General features: G+C 39.4%; 1 protein-coding gene across 1 annotated transcript in view; it reads left to right on the top strand.

The window, feature by feature from the left end:
- The first annotated feature begins 803 nt into the window (after positions 1–803).
- The window catches only part of LOC132826611 (mucin-19-like), a 52,205-nt gene continuing 36,884 nt past the window's right edge, over positions 804–16,124 (top strand). The window contains exons 1-4 of the mRNA XM_060842565.1: positions 804–900; positions 8,603–8,671; positions 8,784–9,012; positions 10,885–11,002. Of these exons, the coding sequence (XP_060698548.1) occupies positions 804–900; positions 8,603–8,671; positions 8,784–9,012; positions 10,885–11,002 (513 nt within the window). The remainder of the gene's footprint in view (positions 901–8,602; positions 8,672–8,783; positions 9,013–10,884; positions 11,003–16,124) is intronic.

Genomic DNA, 16,124 nt, shown 5'->3' with positions numbered 1-16,124 from the left:
ACCTTAAAAATGAAATTACTGCCCTTTGCTACCACTATGAATCTTATAAACAGGATTCTGGCATTTGTGCATGTTTTGACAATAATACATGAAGGAAATAGGGAAGAGAGATGACAAATGAGCTCAGAACATAGTTACATTATCATCTTCAATAATCTGATATGTTCACAATGTTACAGATAAAACACTTCTGCAAAGCATCCACTTGGAAACAATTTGAGTCTGGAACTGATATTTTTCAGGAAAATTTCCTAAAACTACTTTCCAAACAAAAACCTAATACTTAACTGCTTGGATGCACTGCTCCATGTATGAATATTTTAGATAGATGGTTGACATTGGAACCAAACTGAATAGAAAAACTAAAACAAGTATGTAGGATGTATCAACAATACTCTGGGAATTATAGAGATGATTGCAAACTTAACTGACTGCAATAAATGGATTATTTCACCACCAAAGTGTAATCAATGTCTGGAATGGAGATAAATCAACAATCTCCAGGTCATTCACTAAATTTTAAGTGTGTCATTGAAACTCCTACAATTATCTGCAATCCCTACCAAAGGCAAATTCCATCACTGCATCTTTAGTGTTTACACAATGTATCCTTAAGGTTCCTAGTCCATTTAAAGTTTTTTTAAAAATCTGTTTATCTCAAGTAGATGATTAATTGGCCACAATAAAACATCTATAGAATGGAAATAGTCTCCAAAATGAGTTTTTTTTTGACTTCCTCATTCTTTTCCTATTGGGCTAACACCCACAGGAATATAAATGACTGCAATGAGGAACCTCAGGTAATGGGAGCAAATCCTTCAAATGATAATTTCTCAGCTTCAACATCTGCAATGAAATACTCTTTATCGCTTGTTATTGTGGTGCTGATGCAAATCAAAGGTAAGCAATCTTTTCCTTGCAAGTTCCCATACAAATCCTTTTGAAGGTCCAGTAAAGAAAAATTCTATGTATGGTAGGTGTTTGCTGATATTACGTATGTGAGTTTGTGATTGCATGCATCACACTATAATTAGTGCCAAGTGGCATATTTTAATCAATACATAATTAGTTTGTGAAAACATCATTTTCAATAAGAAATTTGGTCTTGATTAAATAGTCTGCAATTTTGAAGTTATGGAGCTGAGGACAAATATTTAGTAGGCTTTGCAAGGAATTTACCTGTATTTATACATTTTCTTAAGGCATGGTGCATCAGTGGTTAGCACTGCTGCCTCACAGCCCAGGGACTTATGTACAATTCCAACCTTCAATGACTGTCTGTGTGGAGTTTACATGTTCTTTACATGGGTTTCTGCTGAGTGCTCTGGTTTTCTCCACAGTAAAAAAAAAGTGTAGGTTAGGTGAATTGGCCATGTTAAATTGCCCTAGAATGAACAGGGATGTGCAGGCTAGATGGATTAGCCATGATAAATGCAGGGTAATAGGGAATAGAGTGGGGTCTGGGTAGGATGCTCTTCAGAGGGTCAGTACAGTGTTAATAGGCTGCATGGCCTCTTTCTGCACTGTAGGGATTCTATGTGTTTTTCCATCTACAATGCTGCAAACCATGTATTAACTGTGCTGCAGAGACTGTTGCTGTATGTTCTGAAATTTATATATTTTGCTCTTATGCAATAGTGAAATGCAAAATGGAGAGCAAAAATTGACAATTGAAATACTAGAATTACTTGAAGTTGCCTTTTAATCCTATATATTACACTTGTCAATGTTTATACTATACATAAATGATTTCTTTAACAATGTTACATTAGTGAAGCTTTGAATTGTGTCTATTTCAGGTCTGTTCACTGTATTTAAATATTCCAACTTTTAAACAAGTTTTCCAATATATTTCAGATATTTTTAATGCAAACTTACTTGTGTTCCCTTACTGGTCTTGATAGAGCAATTTATTTAATAAAACTTTACAAAATGATGGCTTTATGGTCTGTTGTTTTTAATATAAACCTAATGTAAAGACTGGAAAGAAACTTTGTGAATTTTAATATTCAAACAAATCTCAGTTGCATCCATTAAATTAATCATTATGTTGTCTGATTGGAAAGGCTACCGAGGTTTGATTTCTAAGGTCCTATCCTTGCCAAAATTATAGACTGAAAGGAAAAAATCTAAATGATCAATACAAGTTAATATTCAAACTACTGAATTAAAATGGTGAACGCATATCAATAGCCTTTATTTTTAACTTTGAACAATGTCGATTCCAAAACCTGCATTTCTATTAGGTCTGAATTAGAAGTATAACATGCTTTGTTGAAATATTATAAATGTTTAAATATTGGTTTTGTTGGAATTTGGATTGGCTGCAATTTCTGTCAGTAAAAAGTGAGGTCTGCAGATGCTGGAGATCAGAGCTGAAAATATGTTGCTGGTTAAAGCACAGCAGGTTAGGCAGCATCCAAGGAACAGGAAATTCGACGTTTCGGGCCAGAGCCCTTCATCAGGAAAGATGCCCATTCCTCATGAAGGGCTCTGGCAGCTTCCTCTGGCAGCTCATTGAGCATGAACTCAAATGCATATCCATTACCCATGGACACATATTATATTCATTTTATTGTTTTATTGGGAAAAGTCACATAATCACAATTTTAAAAATAATCTGAATACATGTGCTATTCTGTACATTAACTTTTTGTGAGAAATAGCAATTGACCAAAGCATTGCTGACCTTGAAGTATTTTCTCAAGTTTTCAAGAAATTTAAGGACATTGGTGAGGCCACTTTTGGAATACTGCGTGCAATTCTGGTCTCCCTCTTATTGGAAGGATGTTGTGAAACTTGAAAGGGTTCAGAAAAGATTTACAAGGATGTTGCCAGGGTTGGAGGGTTTGAGCTATAGGGAGAGGCTGAAAAGGCTGGGGCTGTTTTCCCTGGAGCATTGGAGGCTAAAGGGTGACTTGATAGAGGTTTATAAAATAATGAGAGGCATGGATAGGGTAAATAGACAAAGTCTCTTCCCTGTGGTGGAGGAGTCCAGAACTAGAGGGCATAGGTTTAGGGTGAGAGGAGAAAAATTTAAAAGGGTACTAAGGGACAATTGTTTTATGCAGAGGATAGTGTGTGCATGGAATGAGCTGCCAGAGGAAGTAGTGGAGGCTGGTATAATTACAACATTTATAAGGCATTTGGATGGGTATATAAATAAGAAGGGATTAGAAGGAAATGGCCCAAGTGCTAGCAAATGTAATTAGATTAGGATATTTGGTCGGCATGGGTGAGTTGGACTGAAGGGTCTGTTTCCATGCTGTACATTTGCATGACTCTGTGAGTCTATAGCTATGCAAGAAAGACATAAATGCCTATTTAAGATCATAGTGGTATATTATTGGTTAATCCCAAAGCACTCTTTTACAGTATTCAGAGACACTTCCTTTCTATTTCACAGTTATAGTGTTTAAGTTTAACTGTGCCCTCAATTCCCCATCTTAAGAGCTTTGATACAACTGATCTTAGACTTTCTCAGCTTCAAATAACTGCTTCTGGATTTTAATCAAGCCCTTCTCATCTGGAACATTTAAACTAAACTCCTTATACTGAGATACTGTCCTTCTTGACAATCCTAAGGTAACTTCCTTTTAAAGAAATAATTGTTTTGCAAGTACAGCTTTGGCCAAGACTTCTGCAAACTGTCCCAAACTGAAAATAAAAAGTTTTCTTCAAAGCTGTATGCGTTTCCCCTAAGCTGAAAACAAAACTGGAGAACCTTCACTCTAATAGCCTAATACACTATACTGCGTACTTTGTTCACTTGTAAACTCTCCAAATGTAAACAAACCCCCATTATTCTCCAGGAAGTTCATAATACGGTGTTTCAAAATAACTCACCATTGTTAGAGAAATATTTACAAGTTAATCATTATAACCCCTTGAGGTATACAGAAAACCTGTAAGCCACGAGTTCAAAATTCAAAAATCAGTAAAAATATCTGTATGTTTTACAACTTAAATCTTAACACTAATTGTTCTTTATAACTTATCTCCGCTCTTCATAAAGCTAAAATATTGCATATCTGCAAAAGAGATGATATACAATGGCAAATGAAACAGTTTAAGGGTGACAGGGGATTAGTGAGCTCTTGTGGTCAATGTCAATTATTCTCAATCAACGTCACTAATTCATAATGCTCATGCAAAATGTAAATCTTTGCATTATCTTACATTGCAATAGTTAAAAAAAAGTGACTCGTAATCACCTTGTTGAGGGCCATTCGGCAATAGATACTAGCCTTGCCTATCACACTCATTTTCCATGAAAGAACAAAACAATTGTCACTTGCTGATACACTACTAAGTTGCTGTAGGATCCAAGCTTTTTATAACTTAAGTTGATGTAATTTCCGTAATGTATTTGCACTGTATGTCACCAGATTTTCTTTGGAGGAAATCCAAATTTAGGATGCTTTAAATCTGAATTTGGATCAAAAATCCAAAATTATTCAGTCCAAATTTGGGTCATTTGTTTCTCAAAGTCATTCCATGAATACACTCAAAAGTATCTCAAATGCCTTAGTGAACAGTAAACAAAGTTCGATGCACTGATCTGTATCCATCAGCCTGAGCTGGAGCAAGTTAATCTTACAATGTAGATAAGGCAGACTTAATGTGTGCTGGAGCACTGTGACATTGGTGCTGTACACTGGCCTCTGAAACATTAATAGCTTCACCTTGCATTCGGGAAACAATTGTGAGTAAGCCTCAACTATAACCTACCTATGGGAACGAGACACTTAATCATTACGTCTCATTCAAGGAAATTTTAAAAAGTTAACAGCCAGTATAATCCAGCGAATAACAATCTTCAGCATTACAATCCTTTGCCTATCTAAAAAGCTGTAAAAGTTCATGGTACTCAGTTTTAACCCTTTGGAACATGGCAATAAGATTAGAATCAAAGGCATGGTGTACCACCAGACAAATAATTCTACCTTTGCTACAGTTAATTTCTCTTGTGAAAATATATTTAGACTGACCTCCATTTGTTTACGGGATGGGCATTGCTGGATTTATTGACCATCTCTAGTTGCCCTTGAGAAGGTGGTGGTAAATTGCCTGTTTGAAACGTTGTAGTTGTTGGAGTGTAAGTGCACCATGGAGTGCATTTCAGAACTTTGACCCAATGACAGTGAAGAATGGCAAAATGATTCCAAATCAGGGTGGTGAGTGGCTTAGAGGGAAACTTACAAACGGAGGTCTTCCCATGCGTTTACTGCCTTGTCCTTTTGGATAGTCAAGGTTGTGATTTGGAAATTGTTTCAAAGGAACTTAGGTGAGTTATTACAAGGCTTTCTGTAGATGGAACACACTTCTGCCACGGTTCTTCATGGCGGAGGGAGAGAATGTGGGGGTTGTGGATGGAGTGCCAAGCAAGCAGATTGCTTTTCCCTGGATAGTATTGAGCTTCTTGAATGATGTCGAAACTCTACACATCCAAACAAGTGCAGGATATTCTAACACATTCTTGATTTGTGCCTGATATATGGTGGGCAGAATTTGGAGAGCGAGGTGGTGAGTTCCTCACTTCAAATTCTTGGTACTTAACCTGCACTTGTTGCCACTGTACTTATTCACTCAGTTCCTCATCAGTAGTAAGGCCCAGGATGGTAATAGTGAAGATTTAACAGTGGTAATGTCAGTCAATATCAAGCAGAGATGTTTTCTCTGTTGTTGGAGATGGTCACTGACTGTCACATGTGTGATGCAAATGTAACTAGCCACTTAAGACCCTCCATATTGTCCAGGTCTTAGTACACATAGACAATGGATCTTTCAGTATCCAAAGAGTCATGAATAGTATGAAACATTGTTCAATAGTCAGCCAACATCCTCACTTCGGACTTTAGCATGGAGCGAAGATTATTGATGAAGCAGTTGAAGATGATTCAAACTAAGAAGTTGTCCTGAGGAACCCCTACAATAAGATTAGAATCAAAGGCATCAAAGAGATGTCCTGAAGCTAAAAAGACTGACAGAATTCACATTGATATCAGTTTGGCTAGGGCTCCTTGATGCCACATGCGGGCTGTCATTCTCACCTCATCTCTGGAAGTCAGCTCTTTTGTCCATGTTTGAACCAAAGCTGTAATGAGGTTAAGAGCTGAGTACCCCTGTTGGAATTGAGTATCAGAGATTTTTGTTTTCATTGTACTTCTATGTGACATTCTATCTGACATTAGATCTGACAATTTATTACACTTGGCATATGAAGCTGTGTTTGCTTATAAAGAGGCGCTGAACTACAAAAGTTAATACTATGATATCCTCGGAGAATCCGTAGGCATGTTTCCTTCTTATCCATTCGGATTTGCTGACCTCTGCTAGAACAGCAGCTGGAGTCCCGTGAGTGGCCTTGGGATTTTGGTTGTGAACTCTATGCCATTTTGCTGGAAAATGACAAAGGGGAAAATTGAAAATGCAGAAATTATATATTGAAAATGACCAGATAGAAGGGAAAGAAGAGAAGAAACTCAATCTCTCAGACTTTGGCATCAACACATCTAAACAACATTATAAGAGTAATGAATTACACAATTCAACACTGTCTTCTTTAAATGCTTTCATTTTGAAGGCATCCCATGTGCACTCTATTTTGACATGGCATAGCATAAGACTGAACCTCAATAAAAATATTTGGCTCAATCTTTTTGTTTCAGTTAAATGAACATTGTGCTGAGTTTTTCACTGGATCTTTCTCAACTCACCCCTTTAGCTACCTATCCTGCCCCTGTGGCATCCCTCACATCCAATTCTAACCCCATCTTAACCACAGGCCATTGCCAAAACAACTGACCACTCACCAGGTATCTGCCTAACAAAGTGATATGGCTTGTCCCCTCCACCATCTAGAAAAAGTCATTGTACATACGGAGAAGTGCCATCAGTCCAGCGCTGCCCTGTCCAGTTGCCCCAGATGGGGGAAATTGGCACCTTGCTTTGGAGGCAAGTTCCTGGAGGTCTTTCAGCTGGCACGGACACAAGATGTCCTCTTTCCTCCGAACCAGTAGGCTTTGACACAAGAAACCTTAGCGAGTGCCACCTCAACCAGCTTGGTGCAGGCCTAGCAGTGAAGGAAGAAGGTCAATGACTTTCTCCACCCCCTCAATACAGGTGTTACCATCTTCTCTCCAATGCTGCAGACTCAATTGCTGTCTGCTACTGAACACAGCTCCTATCAAGGCTCCTGCTCTCCTACCAATGTTCCCTCAAAGCCACACAGACAGGTGGAGGTTATCCCACATTCTGACTGGCACACAGACACATTGATTTCCAGTTCTGGAATCTGTTGCCGTGTATGGAAATTGCAGGTCAACGTATGATACATTAGATGGAATGTAGACTATCACTCTCACTATTTCCTGTGATTTCCTCCCCACTCACTGTATTGCCCCAGCCCTCACCAACATGAATATCCTCTGTGCTGCTACTCACTCACCTAAGATCCCCCCCCCCCCAACAATACCGAATGTTAAGGCTATGTCACCCACTTTAATCTTGCATAATATCCACCTCTGTCTCTCATTCCAGGAGGAAAGTAAACCACAATGGCACAAAAGGTCGTAAATTAAGCTGTTGGCTGTCTGACATTCTGCTCCTTATCCCTCATGTGGATAGCATCCTGGCTCCGATTGCCCCACATGGCTGACTGACTGCGCCAAAGCCTCTGGCCTGGTATCAAAAGCTGTCCTTCATTGAGTCTGACAGAACCCACTAAGCAAAAGCTATCTCTCTTACCTCGAGTAAGGCCTGCTGATAACAACGCCAAGCATCCTGGCTTTGTGTGTGTACTAAACAGCAAAGTCGGAGTGATGTGAGAGAAGCCTGGTATATCTGGCAGAAATGACAAAACATAAAAAGGCAATATAGGGATGGACTTAGCATCAAGAAGAGCCTGGAGACATAACTGGTCCAGTCCATGAGCTGGGTATGTGACCTACAGCACACAGTGATCTGACAGTAACATAACAATGAAATCTGGCAGCCTAAGATGGAAGATCAAAGTACCATAAAGGTTTTTGGGATTTCAGCACACGGTGAATGGCATTGTCGGGGTGTATGTGGTCAGTGCTAATGGACCACACCATGGAGTGCTGGGAAACTCACCATATCTCCCAGTAAATGCAAAAAAGATGTGAAATGTTGCTGACATTAAGCTAGGCCTCACTGGAGTTCTTACCCAGTTCTGTCACAGATCTCACCATAGGCCACATCAATCATAGCCCTGTAAGATTTCACCCATTAAGGTTATTTGAAAGATTAAAACAAGACCCAGAACTTCTCCTTCAATTGCTTCCTCTGAATGTTTACATTTCCAAGGTACATGTCTTCAACTGAGTCACTTGTTTTGGTTGGTTTCAATTTCTCTTTGGACCACACTTACTGATTTAATGTGTAAATAACAGCAAATAACAGACTTGTGGCTCTATTCATCAAATACTCTGAAATGCTTTGTGATTGTAACAAGAAAATATTGATACAGGACATGAGGATTCATGGCAATCCTTTTAGATAATGATGTACTTTTTGTCAAAATAAAACATTACTTTGTACTTCACTCTTACAAATTATATGTCTCTTTCTAAATTAGCCTCGGATGGCTCAGTGCATTTCCTTCTTCCTGGGACTGGAGATGATACGCCACCACAGAGCAGTGTTGGTTAGTGCTCATTCTTTTAATGTATTTGTGCATCTGACTTAATGCTATTCATGTAGAAGTTCTTATTCCTGTCGTATCAATACGCCAATATTCTTTTCTTCCTTGCTTCAAGGGAACTGTTACACATGGGGTCGAGGAGCATTTAGAACTTTCCAAGATGACTTTTTTTATTTCGCATCCAAGTGCAACTTCATACTGAGCCGACAGTGCAAGGGTCCCGGAGAGGATTTTAACATCCAGATCCGCAGGGGAACAAATGGCAACCTGGAACACATCCACATGCTAATCGAAGGGGTCTCTGTTGTTACAGTGAATGAAACAGTGAGAGTTAAAGATGTGACGTAAGTGAGATCTATTGTGAAGTTAGTTATGGAACAATCGCCCAAAATGTTCTATTCTTCAATATACTTTTATGAATGTTGAGTATCGAATAAATATCCAAAGCCTGAAAACCCCTGTCTCCTCATTGAAATGTAGTCACACAGAATTTGTAAAATATCAGGAGAGTCTTTATTGAGGATATAGGTTTGGTCACTGAGCTGGAAGGTTCGTTTTTCTTTGTTTCCAGTTCAACGAGCAAACCTACATCCAGAACCTCAACCTGAGCTACAAATCTTCTCAAAACTCGCTAGTCTTCATTCTCTACTGAACAAAAGCAAACACTTAAAGCAAAATGGAGAAAGTGAGGTCTGCAGATGCTGGAGATCAGAGCTGAAAATGTGTTGCTGGAAAAGCGCAGCAGGTCAGGCAGCATCCAAAGAACAGGAAATTCGATGTTTCGGGCATAAGCCCTTCCTGATGAAGGGCTTATGCCCGTTCCTGATGAAGGGCTTATGCCCGAAACGTCGAATTTCCTGTTCCTTGGATGCTGCCTGACCTGCTGCGCTTTTCCAGCAACACTTAAAGCAAAATACCCATTTCATGTATATGTCTGTTTACTATGGAGTTTTCTTTTTGGAACCAAGTCAGACTCTCCTTTTAGCTTCTAATACATGTCATGCCAAAGGTTGGAAGAGGGCATTGTTATTCACGTTCTGCTATTCCATGAGTCACAACATCACATAAAATATAACTTTTCCAGTTACTGAAATGGCTAGTTAAATACCTTGTGTATTTTAAGTTTTAAATAAGCATATTTATCAACCCAGTTTCTTGAATAAACACAAAACAATTGGTTTATACAGTTTGTAATTTGGAAGCATCAATGTTTATCCTTCTGAGAAGCCCAAAACGCACAAGCGATAACATGCACATGCACACCAGGAAAAGGATATAAAATGATTCGCCTTTCTGAAAGGAAAATGCTTTGGCCAAAGAGTTTTAGTCCTGGAAGAGGAAAAGGTGCAGGTGTGGAATGCTCACAGTATTTTCCAGTCCAATAGCCTAGTAATTGTCAACAGATCACCAAGCATGTCTTAATAAACATAATTTGCTCAAGAAATATGGAAGCACAAGCATGTTTCTTCTTGAGCTGTTAATGGGATGAGGTTTTGTATACATATCAGAAACAGGAGAGTTAAGCTGACTGGGTTGTTAAGTATATTCAGGATTAAACATAGATGTTTAATCATTAAGGGAATCAATGGTCAAGGGGAAAAGACAGGGAAGTGGAGTTGAGGATTATTAGATTAGCCATGATCTATGTTACTGGCAGACATCTGCTGGTACATCTTATGGTCTTATGGGCAGTCCCTTCCTCACAGGCATTTTCCATAAGTGAAGACCAGAACAAATTCCAAGCTAAACATTGCTCAAAAGAGCAGTAGTGAGAGGTTTCCAATAAAGAAAACAGTTTGCACAAGTCATGTGATTTCTAGCTGGGCTTATAAAAAAAGGTCTCACGTCCACGGTAAATTTTCAATTACTTTTTAAAGAAACTAATCCAGGTATCTCCCAAAAAATTGAAAGAATTGAATTTTTCCACTGAAATAACTTCACAGAGGTCACCATGTTATCCTTCATTTACACGTGTATAGTACTTCCTCAGAGCCAGCTCTCCAAGTGAACAGAACCCTGATATTCCTGTTTATATCTGTCAACTGAGGCTCCCTGATTGGACCAGATTAACAGCCCCATCAGCGAACTCATATTCTATGAGCTATACCTGGCTGACCTCGTTACAATCATTACATCCGCAAAAATTAAATCTTCAAATAAAATCTTAAATATGAGGCTTCTTTATAAATTATTGACTCCATTTGTTTGTTTTCTAGGATAAAACTGCCATATGATGATAAGATCATTGCTATCCAGAAATATGGAATTTACACAAGGATTTACAACAGGAAGCATACAATATCTGTTATCTGGAATCATCAGGATGCATTGTCGGTAAGGTTACGGAAAGAGATTGATGCAGATTATTGTTACAGGAGGTGTAGACAATCAAGTAGAGATTTGGTATATATTGATCTTCCTAAACATGAAGCATCACGTGTTGTACAATTCCATGGATTATCCCTCGAGTAACTCAATCTAATTGAATGTAAATTGCTGATGCCAGCAAGATATTTGAGGACAGAGTCTACGTTTGATTTTTCACCCAAAGTACAACACATCTGGCAATACAGCAAAAGCAAAGACCAACAAAACATTACCTGCTGGCACCTTGAATGCAGTTAAAACATCCCAATTTCACAGAAACATTATCAAATGAAATTCAAAACCAAGCAACATGAGGAGATACCTCAAATACCTAGTCTGAAACCTTTGTCAAAGGGACAAGTTTTAAGAGATCTCTTACAAAAGGAAGGGAAGGGAGAGAGAAGAGGGAACATTTCAATTAGGACCAAGAGTGCTGAAACCATGGGAACTGAGAGCAGAGTGATTAAAATCAGGGATATGCAAGTGGCCAAAATTGAAGCATAGATATCTTAGGAAGATGGCTTCAGCGTCAATAGAATTTTTTGAAAAGACACCTTGGTTTTTATTGGAATCTCAGGGTCAAATATAATACTGATTTAATCTCAAAATGAGAGGAATGAAATTTGTAGCTAGAGAATGGACAAGTTGGGAATGAACATAGGAAGTATAGTTAGTAAGTTTGCAGATGACACCAAAATCGGAGGCTTAGTGGACAGCGAAAAAGGTTACCTCAGATAACAACTGGATCTTGATCAGATGGACTAATAGGCTGAGAAGTAGCAGATAGAGCTTAATTTAGATAAATGTGAGATGCTGTATGCTGGAAAAGCAAATCAGAATAGGACTTATACACTTAATGGTAAGGTCTCAGGGAATGTTGCTGAACAGAGACCTTGCAGTGCAGGTTCATAGTTCCTTGAACTTAGAGTCGCAGGTAGATAAGATAGTGAAGAAGACATTTGGTATGCTCTCCTTTATTGGTCAGAGACTGTTGAATACAGGAGTTGGGAGCTCATGTTGCAGTTGTACAGGACATTGGTTAGGCCACTTTTGGAATATTGCTTGCAATTCTGGTCTCCTTTCTATTGGAAGGATATTGTGAAACTAGTAAGGGTTCAGAAAAAAATTGTGATCTAACAAGGATGTTAGACCACAAGACCAAATGATGTAGGAGTGCATGTAAGGCCATTCGGCTCATTGAGTCCACTCTGCCATTCAATCATGGCTGATAGGCATTTCAATGCCACTTACACACACTCTCCCCATAGCCCTTAATTCCTTGCGAGGTCAAGAATTTATCAATCTCTGCCTTGAAGACATTAAATGTCCCTACCTCTACTGCGATCTGTGGGCAGGGAATTCCACAGGTCCACTACTCTCTGGCTGAAGAAATGCCTCCTTATTTCTGTTCTAAATTGACCCTCTCTAATTCTAAGGCTGTGCCCGCAGGTCCTAGTCACCCCGCCTAACGGAAACAAATTCCCTGCGTCCAACCTTTCTAAGCCATGCATTATCTTAAAAATTTCGATTAGATCTCCCCTCAACCATCTAAACTCTAATGAATACAATCCCAGGATCCTCAGCCATTCGTCGTATGTTAGGCCTACCAGTCCAGGGATCATCCATGTGAATCTCCGCTGGACATGCTCCAGTGCCAGTATGTCCTTCCTGAGGTGTGGGGCCCAAAACTGGACACAGTATTCTAAATGGGGCCAAACTAGAGCTTTATAAAGTCTCAGAAGCATATAACTGCTTTTCTATTCCAACCCTTTTGAGATAAATGACAATGTTACATCTGCTTTCTTAATCGTGGACTCAATCTGCAAGTCAACAGTTAGAGAATCCCAGACTAGCACTCCCAGATCGCTTTGCACTTTGGCTTTATGAATTTTCTCACGGTTTAGAAAATAGTCCATGCCTGTATTCTTTTTTCCAAAGTGCAAGACCTCGCATTTCCTCACGTTTGCTGGTGTTGGAGGATGTGAGCTATAGGGAGAGGCTGAATAGTCTGGAGCTTTTTTACCTGGAGCGTTGGAGTCTGAGGTTTACAATATCATGAGGGGCAGAGATAGTATAAACAGACAAGGTCTTTTCCACGGGGAGGGGGTGTCCAGAACTAAAGATCATAGGTATAGGGTGAGGGGGGAAAGATGTAAAAGGCGCCTAAGGGGTAACTTTTTCACGTAGAGGGTGTATAAATGAGCTGCCAGAGGAAGTGGTTTGGGGCTGGTACAATTACAGCATTTAAAAGGCATCTTGATGGATATACGAATATGAAGGGTTCAGAGGGATATGGGCCAAGTGCTGGCAAATGGGACTAGATTAGGTTGGGATATCTGGTTGGCATGGATGAGTTGGACTGAATGGTCTGTTTCCATGCTGTACATCTCTATGACTCTGAGTTGGGCTGAAGGACCTGTGTCCATGCTCTAGACCTCTCAAACTCTATGATTCTCAGTTAAGCAACTATATTTGCATTCCATTATGATAGAGAACAGGGCCTGATAATGATTTGTGTAGTCCAGTCTGACCTAGTTCAAGCCAACTGACCTCCATATTCTTTAAAGTCTGCAACTATGAAATGTATTGAAGTGGGGATGGAGGCTGTAATGGGCAGAGTGAAGAAGAGTAATTTTCTATTGGGGACAAGGGCATCAAAGGTGGAGGTGCAGATGCAGTCAAATAAGCTCTTAGAGTCATAGAGTCATAGAGATGTACAGCATGGAAACAGACCCTTCCGTCCAACCCGTCCATGCTAACCGGATATCCCAACCCAATCTAGTCCCACCTACCAGCACCCGGCCCACATCCCTCCAAACCCTTCGTATTCATATACCCATCCAAATGCCTCTTAAATATTGCACTTGTACTAGCCTCCACCACATCCTCTGGCAGCTCATTCCATACACATACCACCCTTTGTGTGAAAAATTTGCCCCTTAGGTCTCTTTTATATCTTTCCCCTCTGACCCTAAAGCTATGCCCTCTAGTTCTGGACTTCCCGATCCCAGGGGAAAGACTTTGTCTATTTATCCTACTCATGCCCCTCATAATTTTGCCCCTCTAAGGTCACCCCTCAGCCTCCGATGCTCCAGGGAAATCAGCCCCAGCCTGTTCAGCCTCTCCCTGTAGCTCAAATCCTCCAAACCTGGCAACATCCTTGTAAATCTTTTCTGAACCCTTTCAAGTTTCACAACATCCTTCTGATATGAAGGAGACCAGAATTGCACGCAATATTCCAACAGTGGCCTAACCAATGTCCTGTACAGCCGCAACATGACCTCCCAACTCTTGTACTCAATACTCTGACCAATAAAGGAAAGCATATCAAAAGCCTTCTTCACTATCCTATCTACCTGCGACTTCACTTTCAAGGAACTATGAACCTGCACTCTTCTTGAAGAAAGGAACTGAGAATGCTCTAGACTGCATTCTTGTTACAACAAGGTGTGTGGAAGTTTGAATAATTTCTCAATGTTTCAATCTCCCTTGTTGGCTACAACAGAGATTTCTATCCTTTTTAAGGCTGTGCTATACTCGATTGTGACTGTTCCCTTCCCCAAACTGTAGTTAATTGATTTCACCAAAAAAAAAGATTCGTTTATGACATTCCCTTGAGTTTAAAAAGAACCCTGTTTATTATATACTAAGCCCAAGAAAACATGATAAAACACAACATCAACTCTCTGTAAAATCACATTGGTACACGCAAACAACACATGCACAATCAAACAGATAAACTAACAAGTTCACAAAAAAGGAACAAATACACACACAGTTGGTGGCTTGGATTATTGACAGTAGCAAATGATGCAGTTATCCTTTGATCAGAGTTTGGAGTTTAAGAATAGAGATATGTTGTCAGAATATTCAGGTTGTTGGAGAAGCTCAGCATCTCTCTGAGAGGGATTGACATATAGACATACATGTTTCCTGTTTTTGACTAACACTATTGCAGCTATGAATGTGATTCTAGCAGAATGAGTTGTCAATCTGCTTTCATGGCATGCTAATGAATACAACAGAGGTTCCTTACCATTAAACCAACACACTGCTTCTGAGAATGTAATATGAAAACTTCAATCCACCCTTAGAAAACTGAATATTGCTTCATTCCCAATGAAGTCTCTCCAGCCACCTTTCTAAAAGCTATAGATGGGCTCAAAGGTTCCATCCAAGATCCACACCTCAATCGGTACAAATATCCTTCAAAAGTCTCTAAGTTGTGCCCCATTGTCAGATAAGTGCTCTGACATTGTTATGTTCCCAGTTAATAGAAACACTGTACAAGTCAGATTCTGGGGTGAAGCATGGTTTGATAGACCATAAGTTTCAGTTTTGCAATTTGGTTACCTGGTGGTTAGTCACTGAACAAATTCACAAAAGACTGCCAATGTACTTTTCATAAAAGAACATAATTTTATTCAACAAAAGAATAGGAAAATAAACTATATACAAATATATGGCAATTTGGAAAGATTTTGTTGTGAACAATGAAAGGAAGATGGAACCTAATTTCCCAGGAATCTCTTTTATTGAAACTCAAACCCAGTGATGTACCACACCAAACTTCACTTTCAAGTGTCTTCTTCAACTGACAAGTTTACAAATGCTTCCTTTCAATGGTTTTCTGTACATTCATCAACTATAAATTCTCTTCATCTCTCCCAGAGACAAACAGTCACAAGGTAACAATTTTTTTCTTACTAATCTCTAAGGAAAGCTTAGGATCTTTTCTGTCTACTTGGACTGCAAAAACAGCTTAAAACTTATTTCTACCTCTGATGGCCTGGGGACTGCCAAAATTAAACTGCCCTCCTGCTTATCTCTGAGCTAAACATGCTTATGATCCCTGGTCTGTCGTGTTGGTTAGAAAAACTCAGCTGAGTGAACACTTCAGTGATTATCTCCTCAGGTTACCTAGCTAGTCAAAAGCAGAAATTGCTCTGAAAACTCAGCAGGTCTGGCAGCATTTGTGGAGTAAAAGTAGAATTAACATTTCAAATCCACTGATCCTTCTTCATAGCATTCTGAGCTCTGAAGAAGGATCACTAGATCTGAAATGATAACTCTGTGTTAACGAACAAGT

This window comes from Hemiscyllium ocellatum, chromosome 23, assembly GCF_020745735.1.
Source record: "Hemiscyllium ocellatum isolate sHemOce1 chromosome 23, sHemOce1.pat.X.cur, whole genome shotgun sequence".
NCBI classification, from domain to species: domain Eukaryota; kingdom Metazoa; phylum Chordata; class Chondrichthyes; order Orectolobiformes; family Hemiscylliidae; genus Hemiscyllium; species Hemiscyllium ocellatum.
The sequence above is the reverse complement of the archived record's forward strand: the minus strand, read 5'-3'. Positions and strand labels throughout refer to the sequence as shown.